We start from the raw sequence: 23,259 nt of genomic DNA on the forward strand, positions 1-23,259 counted from the left end.
GTTGGATTAATATGACCAGATTTATTACAATTGATCGTAGTTTTTGGTAGATGATAGCGTCTGCGAACAGAGGAAAGCGAGGCGATAGCCCTTGTTTTAACTTTTGGCTCCATTGTTGCGACCGGTGACTATAGGCCCCCGTAGTAGCGAAAGGGCTAATTCGCGCTCAGATTGTTCCCAAAAATGGTCAATTTGGCAAAAGAAGATGCATAGTTACGAATAATCGTATCTCCTGTTCCCAAATTCTCCATTTTCGTGCCCAATCGGAGCGCGAATTAGAGAGAAATTACGGTAGTGTTTGATCCAGAGCGGCAGCGCATCGAATAGCGGCGTTGTAATTGGCGTGTTTCGGTAATCTTGCTGGCCATAAGTCACCAAGATTTTCGAACTGTCGCGTTTTAATTAATCAGCGCACCGGCGTACGGGAATTTGACGCCGAACCGAAATGATCCCGCGCCGTGTATTATCCGGCGACGCGTATTCACTGCGACCCGTTCGGAAATAATTTAACGGCGACTATTCACGTATCGTCGTTGTAAACGTCCCGTGATAATACACGTCGAGCCTGCGACGTCGGGCGACGCGAATACGGCCAACTGGACGTAATAAAAATTTCAAAAATCATCAGAGAAGAGCTTAATGAAACGTGGTCGAGCTCGCGGCGTGTTTTTTTCCCCCGCCGTAATTGTTTCTTGGCGCGGGAACACCTTGGAATTATTTTGCTGTCAATTAGAGAGAGGGCGAGAAGAAATATGAAAAATTCCTGCGCGGCGTTCCAAACGTTTCTGCAACTAAAACCGCGGAAATTTACAAAGCGTCCGCATTTTGTTATCTCGTTGACTACGCGTTCCGCATCGAAAATTCCTTGTCCCCGCGTTTCGTTTGACAAACGACTTCCTACCGTTTCGAATGCGTTGGGCTGCTGTAGTTGTTTCGTATTATGAACATTTCGCGTAATGTTTTTCGCGAACATCGCTGCGAAAGAAAAATAAGCTTTTATTCGCGACGACGGAGATTCACGCGTGAAATTCGAATTCATATTTTCGCGAACATCGATTAACCCGTTGGCACGTACCGATACTTCGAACAGTATGCACTAATTATGTGCTACTATTAGCATATACTAATTATAAATATATTAATATTATTTCTTTACATCCAAATAAAAATCAATTTTTGCCCTAACTTTGTACAGTGTCAACATTGAAATTAAACGACAGTGTTTTTTCAGTTTCAACGATGAATTACAATCGTAATAATAAATTGAAATTAGACGATAGGAGAATTTTTCAACGATAAATTGCATCTGTATCGATACACCGTGTGCGAAGCACCTTGGGTAACGCGGACGCGGACAATTAGTCACGCGAATGCAGATATGAGCCGTTTATTTTGAAAGTGGCATAAGTCACTTTACCGTAATAAAAAGTGGTGATTTTTTAATGTTTATACGAAATTATTTATACTGAGAAAAATATCAGTACCCTGAGATAACAAATACAAGTAAATCTTCTCGAAAGTTAGCATCCATATTTTTAAACGTGTTAAAACGCAAACCCTTAACACGTTGACTGCCGCGTCACCTGTATTCGGGTGACAGCAAAAGTTCTTATCAGGCCACGTCACCCGTAATTCGGGTGACGCTGATTTGACTACTTACAAAGGATTTCCGAAAATATTTCGACAAATATTCTACAGGAGGTAATGAAACTATTGAATTCTTATAAAAATGGTTTATTAACCCGAGAAAGATAACCTACGTCGCAGAGGCGCCTGCGAAGACTGTTGATTTTTGTTAATTTTTCATAGAGGTCTAGTGATTTAAGTTTAAAATTACTTAAAATATAAAAAAATATAATATAAATGCATTTTATTTTTACAATAATGCCAAACCTTTAAAATGACTAGATTAACTTAAATAAATATCCATTGTTAGTATAAAATTGACGCCTTAGAAAAGCATGCGCCTCTGAAGCGCATGGTTATCTTTTACGTACGTTGTCATATGGTTACCTTTCTAGGGTTGAAAAAATTGTTCGCAGTGTATAACATTAAAACATTCTCTGCAAAGTTGAGGTTGATCAGGACAGCTTGGACAAAAAGTTGTTGGTTTTTTCAGATTTGCTCATGCCTCTGATCGGTCCATTTCGTATCTTTTATTTGAGCTTTTATTTGAACTGTAGCTTCCTCGGTATCATCAACATTTCTTTCTTCTTCCATGACCAATTCTCGTAAAATCTCGTCAATAGTATCTTCATAACATTCATTATCACTAAGATTGTATTTATCAGCATCCAAATCAGAATCTGACGATGTAATTTTATTTATGCTTCTCCTTCCGGGCAATCCGATCTCTTTTCATTATTGAAAAAAAATAAGGGCAGAGATTTTAAGTTATACCATTCGGTACTCGGCAAAGATTCCAACTGTTCATGCAGGAACAGAAACAGACATGAATTAACAGCGCACGCTTCCTATAGCGGCACGGGTGGCCTGTAGGGGATTTTGTTGTAAATACGCGTGGCAGTCAACGTGTTAAATATATCGACTTAAAAACAAAGCGACTTATGCCACTTTCAAAATAAACGGCTCATATTTACAGAGAGCCGTTGTTACGTATTTATAGTCTAGTGTAAAATTGCCGGGACGACGACGCTGTTGCTTTACATCGCGCGGGATGCCGATATACATAATGCCGACACGTGGAAACGTTGCTAAACACGGAAACCTGTAAAAGCTGGCACTACGTTCTAGTTTCGCACGTGGTTTCGGATTCGCTCGGTTTACGCAGACCCATCAGTTTAAGTTGAAACAACCCACGTATGCGTGTGTGTGTGTTTCCACGTCGCGTCGTCCGACATTAATTCGTTCCGATTTGTTCGTTGTCTCTGAATAGTTAGGTGAAATCAGAATTCCGGAATATACTTTCGCGTTTAGTTAGGAAACGTCGAGCGACGTGACTTGAACGTGAAATATAATTTGCAGCGATTGATATTAGGTGAACTGTTTTATTTGTTTTTGAAGTGTCTTCCCTAGTTTTGTGTTTAGCTTATACAATAAATCGAGATAAATATAATGAATCTGAAATTAAACAACGATTAACACGTTCCGTGCCACGTGTACCATCGATGGTACACGCTTGCATGTTTACTTAGTGAACTGAACAAATTGTTTACAAGAAATTTAGAACCGAAGAATCAATTTCCACCGCAAGAATGGGCGTTGATAAGTTTTTGTTACGTTGTTATGTGTACGAGAATTAATAATTGCACGTAATACATCAAGTTTTAGTAAAATATCAAAGTGTGAAGATTCGAGTAAAAAAAGCTCGGCACGGAACGTGTTAATAAACCGGATCTGTTTCTACGTATATTTTGTTTTGAGATAGTTGAAAAAAGTGAAGGTTAAACTTTTCCTTGGGGGTTTCTAGTTTTTTGTTTTTCCAGCGTACGTTCCAATGGATTTTGTCGCGGAAAGCCCAAAAATCAAAGTCCTGAATCTAGGAATATAATTAAAATAAGTCTTCAATTTATTTGTTAAAAAGTTATGCGAGTCCAAAGTTGACGAATTCCAGCGTTTTTAACAGATTAGCGCGCCATATTGGAATCATATTGAAATCTACATAATCTTGACATAATTTACTAACAAATGAATTCTGGTCTTATTTATTACACTAATTACTTATTATTACATTCCTAGATTCAGGATTTCTTTCTTTTGGACCTTTTTTGGACTTCTTTCGACAAAATCCATTAGAAAAGTCAAAAACATGGAAACCCTCGAAGAAAAGTTCAGCCAAAGATACTGTAAGAGCAAATTAATATAAATTGAAATAAGCTGGAATTCGTTAAAATCATGCAAGACAACTTTCTTGTCGATTCTACAATAACAGAAATAGTGCTTTCATAATTATATCATATTTTACCAGTAATTTCACCTAAACGTTGGCACACTTTCCAAAAGTCTTCTCTCCCCCTCGTCGAAATATTTTGTCAAGCAAATAACTCGTATTTTCAGAATTCGGCACATCCAATTAAGATTTCCGGCGACCTATAAAGTTCCTTTCGCCATCGGGCTTCTCGTTAACAGGAAAAACACATGGCCGGTCGGTAGCGCGCGTTTCCCCAGCATTGTATCCGTATTGGAAACCGAAACGAATCTGAGGTGCCAGATGTTTAATAAAGAGAAAAGGGAAGCCGTTGCTGTGTAATAAATTTGGTCACGTCCTTTCGGGTCCCGATAATACCAATATCGAGTGGAGCACGCGTCGCCCCGGCCTTGTTTACGCGCAAGGACGCGGGGCCGCTTTAATTAGGATCGCCGGACGCGAAGTCGCAGAAAGCGAGCGCGCGAGAGCCGGAATGCCCGCACGTTCAATTTCCCCGTGGTGCGAGAGCAATTTTCGCGTGCTGGCTCCTCGTAACCGCAAGAAAATGGCGGCCGCGCGCGGACCCGATGTTTTCTCCTTGGCACACCGCTTCCTCCGAGGAAATATTTTCACGCGAGCAATTTCATATTTCGACCGACAAGGCTAACCGGTTTAAGTGCCGTGACATTTAGAAGTTTTCGCGCGCGTTAACTGACAGGATTCGCCGCTACGCGATGCGCGACATTCGGCTCCGAAAATGACGCTGGCACCTGAGATTTCTTTCTCCGCAGTTTTCTGACCGTCGACTAAACTTTTACGTTATTGTTGTTATTGCAAATGTTATAAATTGTTATCATATTGTATTTATAATATTGTCGAGAGTTGCTAACAACGCGAAAATGATAATGATAATGATAATGTCCTAACAACGTTAAAATTAACATATCTCCTGAACTAATGATTTTTTAACGTAAATACGTTAATACTTTTTTGTAAAGAATATCGAGCTGCATCGACTGACGCACCTAAACAATATATAATTCCATTAAAAAGATATATTCGATACTGAGTAAAAAGCCTTAGTAATCATAGACATAATCTGAGACATAGACATTTATGTTTGCCATTATTATTTTGCTGTTATTATCATTGAAAGAAAATAATCAACCAGCGTGTTTAATGATACGTGATTATTTTTCGTGAAGTTATTACGCGCTTTACTAGGCGGCGATCCTTTATCCATACCGTGTTCTTTCTTTTAAATAATTCACCGACAGCGCAGAAACCGCAACCCGCAAGCGTTCGCCTAACAGCCTCCTTAATTTACGAAATAATTTTGTCCTTGTCGACTGCTTTCATGTAACCAGATTCCAAAATTGCAGGCTACGTCGCGTACCGGAATCTGGGGACCTGGGCCAGGGGATTTGAAATTCCGGGGTAAACGGGATTCGCAACTCGCGGAATAAATAACTGGCAAAATTAGAGATCACCTGGTCTCACCGAATCAGCTTAAACACGTTCGGATATTTCCCGCTCGTACAGTAGTTCTGAAAGTTTTAAATGGAACGGAACGATACAAAAATTCACTTGCGACAATGCTCTGATTTTCGCGCGAAAATTGCGCGAATACGTAGCAAATGTTTAGTTTACTCTGACGGATATAATTTTAAATTAGCAGACGAAATTATTCACTTTTAAAAAGTAAATGAAACATATGTATGTTATGAATTATAAAAAAGTTATTTAAAAGATTTTTAAAAAGTGTATGAAAATTTTCTATGTGTATATATAATAAATTAAATAATAGTAAATTAAAAACGTGATTATAAATGTCCTGTAAATTAAGAAAACATTTTAATTTGAATACTACAGTTACTTAAATCTTGTGTTCTAATGATTGCAGAGAAATTGTACGAAGGCGTGATAATGTTCATTTGATTGAAATTTATATAATTCAAAATGATGAAATAAAATATTCCTTTGTAACGAGCAAGCAGGATATTTTTTTTAATTAATTGAAATTGTTACTTTGAGCGATTAAAATATTCTTTCCTCAAATATACATTGTCCGCTTCGAAATACCGGAATGACGGATATAAATCGAGCAGAATTTAATAATTTGAAGTGCGAAATTAATTTTTAGAAATTCGTGTTATTGCTGAAAATCGTATGAGAGTTCACTTTTATTTAGTGACAAACAAGATCAATGATTTAAAGTCGGATCGTTAACCAACTTACCTTTTAAAAAGAATTACTTTCATAAAATTGTGCACTTTACGAAACATTGTTAAACGTGTTAGTTGCAAAGGTTATTTATTGTGATGTGTTACGAACTTCTTCTGTGCGTAGACGAGTCACGAAGTTTCCAAAGTCAACTCTCCTTCTTGGAATTTTAATTTTTCGCGAGGTTCAGAGGACCGACATAAATTAATACTTCCTTACCTGAAATTTATTATTCTTTCGTAAAAAAGAAAGTAGGTTGACTTTGAAAACTTGAGAGCCACTCTACGTAAGTACAAGAAAAGTTGACACGGCGTCATTAGCCTTCTTTGAAACTATGTAACTTTGCAGCTACATCACTCTGTGCAAACTTTTAATAATAAAACGGTAACGTAACTGTTTAACGCTTTAACTGCCGCGAAATATTTACTTAGATTCGGAAAATAGTTTGCACGCAAACCGAAGAACGTTGGAAAAGTAATTCATGTCGAGGATCGTAACTTTTTAGTTTCAATTCAGTTCAATAAAATACTATAATAGAGTAATAAAATAGAATAATAAAATAATATATATATATAGATATATATATATATTATTTTATTATTCTATTATATATATTATTTATTATATATTATTATTTATATTATATTATATTATTATTATTTATTTTATATATTATATATATATATATATATATATATATATATATAAGAGTAATAAATAATATATATAATAGAGTAATAAAATACTATAATACAGTAAATACTCCCTAATGTACACAAAAAATGGACAATTTGGCAAGAGGAGACACAATTAACAAACTGTAATCATAAAAACGAGCCGCAAGGCTCGATTAATCGTATCTTCTCTTCCCAAATTGTCCACTTTTGTGCACAATCTAAGCACGAATTAGAGAGAATTTATTGTATTATTAAACTTTTTAGGTTGCTGGCGTGGCGATCGAAGTGTTGGCCATACTTGGAAACACTGTACACGTTTAAAACACTAACAATAAACCATCGTAATTGATGCCCGCGAGAAAACGTTGGAAATTTGTGCGATTAGTCAAGTAGCACGTTCGCAGGTCTCTGGCACGAGAAGAAAGATATATGAGTGACGTGGCAGCCGACGTGTTAAAAATCGCCGAGGACAAGCGAATCCGTCAGGATGCTCACGAAGCCGACGGCGACGGCAGGATATTTTTCAATTTAGATTTCGCTGGGAATCGTTCCGCGAGGCCGCGAAAGATAGACGTGACAGGCGAAATGGATCTCGTCCGCGACGCATTAAACGATTTTAAACGGCCGACTATTCGTGCCGCAGAAAAATTTGATTTCCCCTTTCGGCGGATGCGACGCCGGATTCAAATTTCGCGCCCGAAATTACTCCTCCGATTCGCGTTCGCCGGCGTCGGTTCAATCTTCTTTTGTTTCACTGCGGGCGCTGTTTGATGCTGTGCAATTTCCAGAAGAATTTAGTTTATTTAAATACTTTTAGACCTATAAATACGATTAGAAAAATTCGACAATATCTATGCATTAATTTCAGCTTATTGAAATCGCTAAAAAACGTATCTAATCTTTCGCCATTTTTATCATAATGTATGGTTGGGTTAAACAATGTATTCGATCATTTTCTATGAAATAGTAATTCTAGTAAAGTAAAGAAATATATAAAATTTTAATTTATTTAATTTATTCTAGTAAAGAAATATATAAAACCGATCGTTTTGACTGCGGTTACTGTGGTCACTCAAATGAAATAAATTTCTAGTAGCGTCTAATATGTTTTGAAAAATTCTATATGAGAAACAAAAATCGTCTAAATCTATTGTAAAAAAAGAGGAACGAAATAAAAATTTATTTCTGCTATTAATAATGTCAATGAATTGGAGACATAATAGCAACGATAATAAAAAGTATAAAAATTCATTCACCATATCAACTTCTCTTTTCTTAACTTGAAATTATTGAAAATTAAAACCAACATCGGTCAATTATTGTTCCACTTAAAAAACCGCCTGTAATTGAATAGATCAGAACTATAGTAACGTAAGTCACATTTCCGAAAATTGTGACTTAAAATTTATCTTAAAATGTATCAACTTAAGTTGCCTAAATTAATTTAAGTCTATTAATTTAAGTCTATTAATAAATTTAAGTCCCTATCTCAACAGTAAATTTGGTCAGTAAATAATACAAGTGTTAATAAACAATAACACTCCTCGGTTCTCAGAACGAGGAAAAACTGTGATTTACGCCGCAATACTACGGCGGTCCGTGATCGAACGAATTATTCCGCGATCAAGTAACTCAAACAATTCGACCGCCATTCTACCGAAAGACTCGATCTTTGTCGAGCGAACAGATCCGCAACAAATTGGCGCGCGCGCCGCTTAATAATCGTTTTTACGCGATTCACAGGATCGAGGATGTTCCATGTTTTGCCAGAGCGCGATTCCAGCGATCGTTACAATTAAACGCGGCTCCCTTTGGAACCGAGATACAACCGGTCCCTCGCTTAATGATATCGCGCCGCCCGTAAAAGGAAACCGTGCGTCAAATTTATCGTTGGCTCGCAATTACAGACGGCCGACAATGTAAACGGTAATCAGAAAAATAAACGGCCGCCATTATAAAATTCAACGAATGACGAAACTCGTTCGTGCAACACGTCCAACCCTTTTACCGTAGAACGCAACGTAAATTCGCCTCTCGCGCCGCGCGAGGTGCAGCGAATTTTTGTGCAGTTTTGTTTTCCGGTTTTATATTGGTCCGTAATGAGAATTTCATTACTTTTTAATTAGCACATGCAATTTCCGTCGAGCTTAGGACGCGGCTTCTTTTTTCGAGAGATTGTACTTTCAGGCCTGAGGAGTTACGTTTATGGCTATTATAAAGCTCAGATTCGTTAAGGGTCGATCGTCGTTTTATAATTTAATGTTGTCGCTTTTAATTATAAATAGAGGAGACCGGTATTGGTTGTGACATTTTCACCGAGACATCGGTATATTGTTTAAAGAATAATCTGAGATCTTCACGTTTTCGTCAGACAAAGCGTCCAATTAGTTTAAGTGTGTATACATCGGTGCGCATAATTATAGACTCATAGCAACTTTTATATCTTTACTGATATTTAAACAAGAACCAAAAGAAATACTATATTTACATATTTCTATTTTCTATTATTTATAATATAGAAATATACAGATATGCTATATTGTTAAGTTTTTATTTAAATATCTCTAAAAATGTAAGAGAAAGCAGCGTAACTGTTAGCCGCCCATCAGCAATTATTTTGTTACATGATAAGGGACAAAATGTTAGAAGTAATAAACATTTTGATTTATCGATATAAATTATATATTTATTATTAACTAATATTATTATATATAATATATATATATATATATATATATATAAAGGAAACTGAACACTACATTTACTATTTGAGTATAATTTATATCGATAAATCAAAATGTTTGCATTGAGATATATATATTATTAAGATAAATTTGAATTCGAAATTCTTCTCGAGGATTTTAATTTATATATATATATATATTATATTATATATATTATATATATATTATTATATATTATATATATATATATATATATATATATATATATATATATATATATATATATCTCAATGCAAAGGAAATGTAATTCCTCTTGAAAAATATCTTCATTTAAAAGTTTAATTGCCCCGTTGGTCATGCATTGTGCCCCTTTCAATTGAAAGTGATGTAACATTTCGTAAACCGTTGAAAACCGATGGAGGATATTCCATAATATTCGCAACCCGGAAAATATCATCGAATAAAAGCACGATTCGCGAACGGAGATGTTCGACGAATTTCGAAAAATCGGCGTTCGACGATTTAAATTTCGCTGCCTCGGCGAACGTCGCGTTACTTTTTTCGCGGGGATTATTAGTTTCGTTGCAAGATTAAACAATTCCATAACGAGCGGGCCTGGTTTTCCTCCCTAACAATTACCCGCACATCGGGCGCGCTGTTATGCAAATAACATGTTCCCCCGCTAGACGAGGGAGACGTTAAAACTGGGTTCCGTGACGCGACCGATTTTTCGCCCGCACGAAAGAATTCGTTTATTTTGAAACCGATTTTCAATCACGTATTTAATCTCCAAATTCAATTCCGGCGTGCGCCGCCGTTTCCATCTTCGAGTGATCGGAAACAGATTTCTTTGCCCGAGCTTTTTTTCTCGGATATTTTGAAAAGGCCGTGATTTGAAACAAGACTGCCACGTGGACGGAATGAATAGTTTCACGTTGGAGTTCTCGTCGAACATTTTTCTATTTCAATATTTTCCTATTCAATTGTGCAATTTCGACAAATTCTTTTTATAATATTCTGGAACATCGACGATTTGTCTCGTGGGAATATTTCGTATATTGTCTTATATTTTACCCGACAATAGTTCTAGGTGATCGCTGTGATTGGTTGTCTTTTTACTAAGATAAATTTGAATTCGAAATTCTTCTCGAGGATTTTAATTTTTTATCTTTTTAATTTAACCTTGAACATGGTAAGGAAACTGCACTTGGCCTTAAATACATCGCAGAAAGTATTGAAGCTTATCCGACATTCGCAAGAAACGTGTTCCATAATACAGTCCTTTGTATAATAATTCGACAGAATAGCACTAAGTGCTACAAGTTCAGATCGATCTTCGGTATTATGCAGATACTTTGAAGTTAAAGATGCTGTAAACAAGTGACGCAAATGTGGAAATTTGCAGCAAATTTAATGACATACACAGAGTAACACGTCAGAGCAATGAGCGTAATTAGCAGATGTTTCTGCAAATCTCATTTTCGCATTTTATAATCAAATTAAGTTTCTTTATGGAAAATACAAATTTTCTATCTCAATGGTAATAAACAAAACAATCGTCTTTGTTAATATGCTCAATCCGTTCAAAACAGTATGCTAATATTATCAATTTATTTTCGAAAAATTTCATTAAGCATACATATCTGAATGATATAATTGATCAAATGCTAGTTTAAATTTGAGCTATGTAAATTTCTATCAACCATAATCACAAATATTTCTACATGTGAAATAAATGAGTACGAAAATTGTGTTATAAATTCAGTCGAATCGAAACTGTCGTCTATGAAAGAAAAAATTGCGAGCGTTTAATCTTCATAAAATTAATTAACATCATAAGACATCTAATTAAAGACAAAGATTTAATCCCGGATCGAATCGAGTTGAAGGGCGCGCAAAGTTTAGAGGGTTCGGTTACAGTGACGGCACGGAATGCTTGCGTTTTAAGTAAAAATTCCTGTTTCCCGTGAGATACGCGCGCGATAGCAAGCATGCGCTCGCGAGCGTTTCTTCTTCTTCTTCTTCTTCTCTTTTTTTTTTTAAAGCGGTTCAGAAGCTGTTAGGAAGTTTCGAAGATAAATGCTTTCGACTGGTAGCTCGACAGGACGCGAGGAAAGTGAAATATTGTATCTGGTTGAAATGGAAATCCGAAATTATCCGTGCGTGATTAATTATAAAAATACAGCTCGGTATCATGTATCCGTGCTGGTGTGCATTACACATGGGAATCTTTGTTTCCAACAAGGATGTGAGTCAACTTATTTGTTTTTACGCGATGGATAAAGGTACTAATTCGGTTACGAAACAATTATTTATTTATAATCCGTGATATTATTAACGAAAATTGCTCCGAATGACTAGTATACTACTGTGATCAAAAAGTAAGGTGAATTTGTTTATAAAATGTAAATTCTTTATTTATTCTTCCAAATCAATTTCATCCCCTTCAAAGTAATCCCCGTCCGATAAAACGCACTGTTTCCGACGCTTTTTCCAGTCCTCGAAACAGTCGGAATAGTCTTTTTCCGGTATAGCCTTCAAGACCTTCTTCGATTCGGTTTTTATCTCCTCAATCGTGTCAAAACGGCGTCCCCGCATTGGCTTTTTGAGTTTGCTGAATAACCAGAAGTCGCACGGAGCCAAATCAGGCGAATACGGTGGTTGCGGAACGATATGAGTCGAGTTTTTGGCTAAAAAGTCGCGAAGAACCAATGCAGTATGACATGGCACCAATCGAGACTTGACGCGTTTGAGACACAAAACATCCTTCAAAATGGTTTGGACTGAGCCAAATGATATTCCAACACTATCAGCGAGGTCTCTCATTGTCAGTCGACGATTTTCAAGCACCAAATCTTCGATTTTTTTGGACGTGGCCCTCGTCGGTAGACGTTGATGGTCGTCCAGAGCGCGGTTCGTCTTCAACGCGTTCTCGGCCCGCTTTGAACTCGTTGTACCACTTATAAATGTTTTTTTGTGCCATAGTTTGATCACCAAAGGCCTTCCGCAACATTTTCAACGTGTCCGCACAAGAATATTCGTTCCGCAAACAAAATTTGATGCAAGTTCTTTGCTCAACAAAATCACCCATTGTAAAAATCGAAAAATTCACTTTTGGTCGTTTACTAAAACACGTGTAACTCGGAGATAATTAAACCTTTTAACAAACAGACGCTTGGCAATTGTTATAGACAGTCCTACCAACCTAGGAAAAAAACAATTGCCTGCCTTCCTAATGTCCGGGAGTTTTAAATGACAATTTCACCTTACTTTTTGATCACAGTAGTATACCTATGACCTATTCACAACGTGGAATTACTATATAAATAGATGATAAACGAATTTGTACTTTTATCAATTTTAAAAGCAGCAACTTTCTTAAAAATATTAATAATTGTTCCTAGGGATATTGTAAAAATAAAAGGAAACAATAGTAATTCTAACTTTTAGATTGCTCCCAGAAACAGTTGCAGTCTTTGTCGCTTTAACCTTTAGCTCCAATTTTAAGATAAATTGCTTTCGCGTAATATGTTCGTTTGTTATGCCCTATCGATTTGTGTGAACGGATTTTGCGTTCATTGTTTTGCGACGTCCACTCGCCCTCGTTAAAATAAAGCAGTAAAAAAAAAAAAAAAATTTAGTGATTTTATTCGGTGCTTTCATAATCATACAAAATCGCCGAAATTTCTTTAAATTAAAATAAAATAGCTTCGGAAAATTTTTATAAACGAAAGTTTTAACCATGTAACATTTCACTCTTGGACAACAGATCACTATCATAATTATTCAGTTTTATTTAAAACATGTTTTTGAACATATTTCTTGCAGACGTCATAGTCTTTATTTTTCCCAGTGTAACAGCAATTTATTGCAATAACATTTAATTTATGATTGTAAATGTAATTTATAGTTATAGATGTAATTTGTAAATATTTAATTGATTCATCAAAATTGTGTAATCAGGTGACGATTTAAATGCATTGAAAATTGTTTAGAGATTTCATTTGAATATGTCCGAAATTCTCTGTCGAAAGAATAAACAAACCTATTTCTTATTACAAGCTAAAACATGAATATTGTTTTCAAATAGAGCACTTTAAGTGCACACGATCTTAGTTGAAAGATAAACGATCGTAAAAGGGAGCGAACTTTCGACTTCACCTAGCACTATAGTTGAACGGCCAAAGCGTTCTGCAATCGTTTCGAGCGATCTGTACACATAGCAATTATCATTTCAGGATATTTTCCGCTGCCACCGGTCTATTGCCTCGCCTGGATCTGCCTGGACGTGTTGTTCTGCACCGCGAGCATCATGCACCTGTGCACCATAAGCGTGGATCGATACCTCAGCCTACGATACCCGATGAAATTCGGTCGCAACAAGACCAGACGGAGAGTCACGCTGAAAATTATCTTCGTGTGGATCCTCAGCATCGCCATGAGCTTGCCGCTTAGCCTAATGTACTCGAAGGTGAGAAACCGTTTGCGGAACCATTGGTGTTCCGTTTCTTTCAGGCAGGTAACAGGTACTACGAACACTAACGAACACTTACCATTAGGCTGCGGATTTTTAATGATTAAAGAAAGGAAGAAGTTGCGAATTGACTTCTGTGGTTCTTGCAACAAATATAGACAATTTTTATTTCGCATAAAACTCCGCAGTCTATTTATCGTGTACTATTGCTGGAAATTGTTTCAAATATTATCTCGTTGCACTCAGAGAGTTACAGAATGTAACTGTTATGTGCAAAAAGGAGATGCCTTAATTAATCATAATTTATTTGAGTATTTTCAGAGAACATTTTAATAGCATTCTGTGCCATGTTGCTGCATCAAAAAATGCAACTTAAAAGTCTTACTCATATATATATATATATATATTATAACTTTCAGAGAAATCATCATTTGTTCACAACTGAAATCGTCGGTTGTCATTACAAAATTTATTAATCGCGTAATTTACTAGGATATAACGTAATTATTTTGGTCCAATTCATAAACTATAAATTACAAAGTCATGAGCTTATTTACAATTTATTCATTAATGCTTTAAACCTGATGGTTTGTTTAGCAAATACAGGATATACGTTCGATATTATTTATTATTATTATTATTATTATTATCCTTATTAGTTTCTAAACTTTTACTGGACATTGTTCAAGGAAATTAAAAATGATTCCAAGTTAAGCCACGAATCCAATGTTACAGATGGAATCTAGAAAATTGTATAATAAATTTTATAATTTATAATAGCGGATAATATAATAATATATCTTTGTCTATGAAATTATTATGTTCGAAATTTATATAAACTTGGACACATAAAACTGTAATTTTCACTCTGGCGTCACGGAAATTGAGGTTGTATTTTCGCCGCAGCGTGAATTCGTAATTGTTCCTTATTGTTTTAAAAAGCAAACAACAATTTAATACAAACTTAATGTCTGATCGGGCGAACGGTTTCGAGCGGATATTGCGATTGAATGCGTCACAGACAATAAACGTGCGTCGATTATGAATGAACGTCCCATAGAGAAACGAGGATTAACACGTACACGGGCGTACGGTTGTGCGCGTGGAACGATACAGGTGTATCGTGTGATTGAGAACGAGTATTGACAGGAATTCAATGAATCATCATTCCGACAATGTTATAATTGTTATCGTTTCAGGTAGAAAAAGCTTTGAAATATAACGCGACCATTTTCGAGATGTTCTTCGCGAACGTTCGAGCGTGAAATGGAAATTAAATAGTTCGGTTAATTTCGAGTTAAACGCGTGCGTATCTTACGATAACGTCGCAGCAACATGTGTTACACATTTTTGCTCCGTTTAGAAAGAAAAGCATGGAACGTAAATCTTCTGCACTAGTTGCGATTAATTCCCGTCGTTTTCACCACGCGATTTTATCGTGACATTTTCCAGTTAATTTTAAGAAAGTTACTTCGCTTTTTGCTCGAACACGTACGCGTACGAATTGTATTTTATTATTAGTCGTTCTTCGTCCAAATGTTTTTAGGAACGTATTTGTTCAATTACATAATGCGATGTATGCAAAATAACGTATGTTTATTTATCGTTATGTTTGAGACATTAACGGGTCTTTAAAAGAGTCTATAAAATAGAAATGCAAGTGTTATTTAAAAAGGAATTCGAATGAATGAATTTTCATACAACTTGTACAACAAATTCTTATTTTCATAATTCATTTGACGAAAATTACGATCGAAGAGAAATCTTCTTTATCAGCTGAAAGATTGTTCGTTGTAAAAATAAAATAAAAATACTACCAGCTCTTATCAATTTGCACGTTCGCTTGCAGTTTAAAAATCTGCAGATACCGCAGATGCATAAATATCCGCTATCTCGTATTATCACGTGAACGTAATACGTTAAAAATGAAAACAGTTGAAAATTATATTGGGTTGGCAACTAAGTAATTGCCGATTTGTTCAATGAAATACAAAATTATTTTTCACTTGGAATGAAGTTTAATCTGTAATGTATTTTCCATTTTGTTCGATGACCTTTTGCCATCTTTCTGACAACTTGAAAATTCCACGCTCGTAGAAAGTCTGATCCTTTTCGGCCAAAAACTGAGTTAAGTGAGATTTTACAGCGTCATCATCGTTAAAAGTTTTACCACGAAGGGAGTTGTCCAGGGATCGAAACAAGTGGCAATCCGATGGCGCGAGATCAGGGCTATATGGTGGGTGTAACATCAATTCCCAACCAATATCCATCAATTTTTGCCGAGTGGACGAAGACGTGTGCGGCCTAGCATTGTCCTGCTGGAAAATGACACCTTTACGATCGACCAATTCTGGTCGCTTTTCCTTGACCGCCGCAGTCAATTTGTCCAGTTGCTAACATTCACGGATAATAAAAAATAACATAATAATAATAATAATAATAATAATTTTATAATATAACATTTACCGATATTATTGGATTATTTTCTCTCTTTTGAATACTCAGAAGTTTTTCCTTCTAGCATATAAGTTACAAAAACGAATCGACGCCGAGAGTCTCGACAGAGTACCATTAGATAAACAATGATTTCATATGTATATAGAACAGAGTGCTCTTTGTCTCTAGGTGACGTTTTTGGTTTCGTCTTTGTGAATAGTCTTCAGTCTCCTGGAGCAATCAGGAAAGTAAAGACGGTTCTTCCTCGTACATCAAATTAATAAACTAAAAGGGATAAGTTTAATTCACTGCGTTTTACTTTTATTTATCTACCCATTTCCAATAGATATCATAAAAATGGGAGTGAGAAACATCTATAACTGAAATCGGCAATTACTTAGTTGCCAACCCAATATATTAAAGCAGATCGCAGAAGTTAACATACAAACACGTTGAAGTACAGCGAAGACCAGTGACCCCAATAAATCGGCTCCAGATAATTATAGTTCATTCGTAGCGAAGTAGACTATAATAAATGCCCGGAATTGCGGACATTTCGGAAATAATAGTGTTGCAGTTAAACCGGCGGGACTGAAAGGTATCGATCAAGAGACTGAAAATTAAGAAAGAGTGGAAAACGAAACTGCTGGAAGCGTATCCGGTACATTTAAGCTCCCGATACTTCGTCCATTAAACTGTTGATAGGCATTTCGTGCAGTTGTCGTGTTGCACGAAACCCATGTCTACTCGCTCGTACGTGCATTTACAGCGTAAATCACAGGCCCAGAAGCCAAGTAGAGAGCGTGCATCTAAAAAGGCATTAGTATAATCCGGGACTAGCTTCGGCTCGTTTATTTCGCCATTCGGGCACCCGATTCTTAGTATCGAACGAAAAGTTTGAGCTCGCGTTTAAATTAATTAAAACTAATTACGAGTACTCGAGTGGAAATAAAAGACTTGTTTAAAATTAGGATCTAGATTCGAAGCGTTGAAAAATTAATCAATTTAGGGTACCAACTTCAAACGTATAGAATATTGTAATTATACATTCTTCGAAATTAAATTATATAGATTCGACACAATGATAATTATGCTCGTCATATTTCTTCGTTTAAATTTACATATTTTGTTTTAATATTACGATATTAAAGTGATTAGATTAGCAGATCTAGGTTCTTGCAAATGAGAATAGGGTCACTTGTCAGTCAAATGAAACAAATTGTTTCAAAGTACTTCATAATAACGATAAAAATCATCTTTTTTGTTTTAAACAGATTATAAATTACTTTATTTTTCTGCGAAGATTATTAATATGTATTATGCATTTGAGGGTGCGAAAAATTTCTACTTCGAGTAATAGTTCGATAACAACAGAATACAAATTTGTGTTATATAATATATAGGCATATAGACATAAAATTTTATATAAGTATATAAATGATATATAGTACAATAGACTTATCTCACGCAGAAGGGTAAAGATTACGATGCACAGTACTCTAATTAGCCGCAGAGGTCCGGCAAATGGATGCAGTGTATCTATGGTCTCCATCATTAAAATGTAGAGATACGCAGACGCGGGTAATAAACCGCGAGGAATTTTGAATATTGAAATTCTGACGATCTCCATACGAGAATGCAAATGAAAAATTGGGTCACCGAATCGTTCCGCGGAACACTGGCAGCCAATATTTCCGCACATCGCAGGATTTGCATTTTCGCGGAATACAAACTCCCGCGGCGGAAGTAAATTCCGATTCCGAAAGTTACTGCAACTTCGGCATGCGATTCCTCGGTCCCTTTGGACGACGAAGGAATCGCGCGTACTTCCAAGGAACTGTTGCGAATGACAGGAACAAATGTCGGGAATACTTAAATTTCGACGCGCATCTCGAAACAAATAGTTCCTCGTAGCTGATTCATAACCGTGAACGAATCGTTCCAAAGAAAGTTATTCCGCTTCGTTCAGCTACAGCGTAATCATCGAAGATGCCTATTAACACCTTATTTAAAGATGACGCTATTTGACGCCGAGTCGAATACTATTTCTTTTTTTACAGTATTATTATTCCAGCAGCAGCACGATATCAAAGTTATAATAACTCTGTCGATAAGAAATTAACATTGGCTCTGCCGAGCGCTGAAACGGAAGTTTTGGAAATGTTTTTCATGTTCCCAAAATTGATAATTCATTCGATCAATTTCAACAGAGGCATCTTCGTGAGGTTTCCATAATCGTAAACTAAAGAATTTACGATCGATCGTGTACCATTTGGAAAGGATGATTTTGGCAATCTCGGATAGTCGTAATTAACACTTCCGATATGAACGTCGAACGGCTGGGATATTAAACGGAAGCAGCTTGGAAAACGTCGTGTTTGAACGAGTAAGGGAATATGTGTTAAGAGGGATAATGTAAAGAGGAAAAAGGGACGGAGCTGCGAAAACACGAGAAGACGCAGAAGCAAGAATGCAATCGGAGGTAGGAAAGATTGAATTGTGTGAGAGGATATCCGAAATATTCAAGAGAAGTAGGGCGGAAAGAAATCAAAAGATGGTGGCAAGGATAAGTTATGAGGACGGGGAAGAGCGTAACAGATATTGGAAAATGGAAGGGAAGAAAAGAGCAGGATATACAGACCGGTGAGGGATTTCGTTTGAACATCTATGCGAAAGAGAGAAGTGCAAAGGGAGGAATCAAAGAGAGGAATTTAATTTAATTAACACTCGAATGACGGATACTTCTATCCAAAATATTACCGAGTATATGCTTAGAATTATTTTTCATTGTATTTAATAATTCTTTTCAACGTATACTTCAATCTACTCCTAGACACGTTTTTCTTTTTTCTTTTACAGTTCCTGATATTATGAAAATGTTTGCATAACAACTACTTAGACAAACTTCTTTTTTCGAACGGATATTATAATAGAAATACAAAGTTCAAATAAATTCTATCTTATCACTGTTAGAAATGGACTGCGGATTTTATGCATTTATGACAAAAATTCGACCGACTAAAATAATTAAGGAAAGAATGCAAGTTTTAAGGTACTCCTATTATTTGCTACAGATGCAGACAGTTCGTATTTTGCATAAAGATCCGTTGTTTAGGCTTAAAACAATATCTATTTAATTTTAATTGTAATTACATTGAAATTAATTGTCAGAATCTAGATGCTCTGGGACCAAATTAACCCGAATGCCATTATCCGAGTGTTAAACCAGCGCAGGAGAACTAGAAAAGAAAACATGCAAAAGTGAAAGCTAGAGCACTGGAACAATGAAATTAAAGTAATATTGTACTGCATCGAAAACAATAGGTTCTAAACTTGATTCAGGAACAAAGACTGACACTCTCGTAAACTTTGTTTCCGATTATCAATTTATTGCTTTGTGTACAAACATGGACTAATTTGTGGAGCTTTATAAAAACTTACATCTACTATTAGATAAAGTTTTATTCATAACATTAACCCTCACGTTTTCAAGAAACGATTCAACGCAGATTTGCAAATAAGACGAAGGTTGAGCTGTAATAAAACAAAAATGTTGATACGAAATTGGTTTGTACAGTTTTATCACAACAATGGTGATTGTCATTAAAGATTCGTTTTTTTGGTCACATCGAGAGCAGTCTCCATGAGAGTTAATAGTTCCATCACTTATACTAAATTAATAATAATAATACAAAATTGCATTGAGTCCTACCAGTGATCGAAATTTTCGTTTTCAAAGAAATCCTGCTCGAACTCGTATGAAGAAACTCGAACTAGTTTCAAACGATGAATGATTTACGTAAATATTACAGATTAATGACATATTAACCAATTTAAGTCACAGTGCTATTTATGGAATAATATTCAATGTTTACCACAATGATCGTAACGCCTCCTAATACTAATAAATCAAACATCCCTCTACTTTTTGCATCTTATGAGTCTCAAAAATTCTAAACGTTTTAAAAGTCACAATATGGAAATTGTATTTATGACATTGATTGCCAAATCAGCGGAAAAGATAAAGCACATAATTTAGTTAACGAATACAGATCTGACAATATAAAATTGATTACAATGATTGCTCCTTTAATCCTCCTTGAATTCTAATAAAAATTGATTTCTGTTCAACACGGTGCAGCAAAAATTGCTAGATAAAGTATTAATAATTTTACTGACAGAACGAGGCAAAATGTAAAAGTTACTTTGTGTCTATAATTGTTCACATCTTTATACTTACTAGATTATACATATACGAAGTCGTCGTCGCGAGTCTGACCAGTCGCAACAGTACAAAAGGTTAAATGGAACCTACTAAAAAGTTCCACAACTCTTTAAATTCCCGATTTCTATAGAATTCCCGTGCATTGCTGTTAAGTTACCGTGAGCTCTTAACAAGAGATCTGTATCATGCTTGTACAGCCTTTGGACTGTTAAGAGACGTCCGATACGGCGGGCCATTTAATCAAAGTTTCGCTTTTAGCGTATACCGTGCGCAAACCATCGCGTTACAGGCTTTGTTAATACATAACGTCAAGGGACAAACAGATCTGACCGAGATTTTCGAGTTCAGCTGTCCCAAACGTATGGGCGGTCCGCGTACGGCTACTAGATGCCGTCCCATGGCCAGCCATAATTTCCCGAGTCAAGAAAAGTTGGCTCGTTTCACTCGATTAATTCTCATTTCTCGCGTGTGCTCGTTAAACTCGGTGAAATATGTGCAACGTGTTTCCCACCGGTCAGGCAACCGAACTATCAAAGACTTTCCAATTAACTCGGCTGACATTAACGTGCGACCCGAACAATATGAATCGCCACTCGGTATTAAAGCGTCATTCGAGGTCAGACCTCGGAGCTCATCGTTCACGTGACGGGTTGATGTCACCGGTTTTAATAAAGCGACAAGTATACCAAGGTTTTACTCCCTACCGATTGTTATATTTACATTGAATTAGTGTCCGGCTAATTGAATGATCGGGGCAAATTACTTCGAGATGGTAGATCAGGCTTGGCTGTGTTCAAAATAATCGAGTTTCGTTTTTTATATGAATTTCGCATTATAAAATTCATCATTATGCAGAACATATTCGCCTACTTTAGAACAAGTTCTCCCTTTCGAAGATTATATTTCACCTTTTTCAAAACGAATTCATCCCTCTGTAGATCAAATTCACCTTTTCTTAAAACAAAGCTGTCCTTTGCGGAATCAAATCAATTTGTTCCAATCAAATTCACTCATTCGCAGATTAAATTACTCCTCTGAGAATCAAGTTTTTCTACTTTGATCTTTTTAAAGTATGAAAAAGGCGAATATGACTTGCAAAAGAACAAAGACTTGAAGCAAGGTAAATATGACTTTCAAAAGGATGAATTTGAGTTGCAAAAATGTGAATATGACTTTCAAAAGGATGAATTTGATTTGGAAAAAGGTGAATACACGAAGGAATGAATTTTTAGTGCGAAACCCGTAGAAATCAATTTTTCGAACCGATCAGGGTGGTCTATCCCCATGAGCAACTGCGAATGCAGCTAGCAGCTTTTTTTAAATAATTCGGTACAGTCTTAGCCATCGATCTTTAAGGTTTCGCGATTCTCGCTCGGAAGAACGCGTCGGGAACGAAACATACGGAACCGAGGGGTGAGGAAACGTATCTATGCGATGCACGCGACTAAAAGAGAAGCTAGAAGGGTTGCAAGGAGTCTGAGGGGCGGGTGTTTTTGTCGGAAATTGCGGCTTATTCTCACGCGAAGCGGAAAGATGATTCGATCTGCACGGTTGCTTCTCGCTGGTGGCTTCACCGACAGACAGAACCGTCTGATTTGCGACTTCGCATCGACAGACAATAGATCCGAGGATTATGCTGCGCGTGAATTCGGTTTGCATAATGCCGAAACGGCGGAACGGAGGCTGCTTATGGAAATTCGAATTCTAAACAGCAATTTGCGTGTTTTAATATTTAACCGGGCTCTCGTTGCAACGCCACTATAATAATCTAAACGATATCTCTCGCAATTAACAACCAATGGAAAGCAATTAACTATAGCCGCCGCTCACTTTCTCTGAAATATCGTTTCGAATCGATACTAACATCGTAGATTCCTTCGTTCGACCACAAACGTTACGTTTCTATTAACATTTCACGATCGTGTGAAACATGCTTGTTTCGAACAGCTAATAAAAGTAGGTTAAAAACAGATTCGATAACAGCAGAAATCCATAGCATTCGCGAAGCAAGTATGTGCTTTCTTTTTCATAATCTTTAAAACCTTTCATGGTTCTAAAGTAGTTTAATTTATTAAAATCGTAACTCTGCACTGTTGCTACAGCCGTAGACACATTATTTCCATTAATAATGGAACAGATACCGAAATAGAAAATAATAAATGAAATGGAAATTAATAATCGTAGAAGTAACATTTACTTTGCTGCAATGAAACCAAATTGAATTAGAACAAACCAAATATTTCAAATATAAAATTTCCTTCGAATAAAACTCTTAAAAATCATTATCAAGCTAAAATGAATAGACGAGTTCGGCTATAATCATATAATTAGTATCGAATAAACCTTCGGTTATCTCGGAAGCAACGCGTGATAGGTAAAATGTTCTCGTATCATTCTGATTGAGCTATTCAAGCAAATGTCGGTAGAGCTTCCATTATTAACTTCCGAATGCATATATTCGGGATATTCCGAGTCACCTGTTCGCCGTGCAACAGTCGGGGAACATTACGTCGTGGTACATAGTCGATTATCCAGAGGCCAAGAGCTAATTGGGAACCGCGTTTTCACATCCGCCCGACAGATCCCGTCACTCGTGATGGACAATGAAGAACTACGTGCTTTTCCCTCTCGGCCACACCACGTATTTTACGTCCACGAAGGTCCGCGAACTT

General features: G+C 36.3%; 1 protein-coding gene across 1 annotated transcript in view; it reads left to right on the forward strand.

Moving 5' to 3' along the window:
* Positions 1-23,259, forward strand: part of 5-HT2B (5-hydroxytryptamine receptor 2B) — a 162,496-nt gene that overhangs the window by 89,808 nt on the left and 49,429 nt on the right. Inside the window, exon 3 of the mRNA XM_033484739.2 lies at positions 13,691-13,923. Within this exon, the coding sequence (XP_033340630.1) occupies positions 13,691-13,923 (233 nt within the window). The remainder of the gene's footprint in view (positions 1-13,690; positions 13,924-23,259) is intronic.

This window comes from Megalopta genalis, chromosome 12 (genome assembly GCF_051020955.1).
Source record: "Megalopta genalis isolate 19385.01 chromosome 12, iyMegGena1_principal, whole genome shotgun sequence".
Lineage (NCBI taxonomy): Eukaryota > Metazoa > Arthropoda > Insecta > Hymenoptera > Halictidae > Megalopta > Megalopta genalis.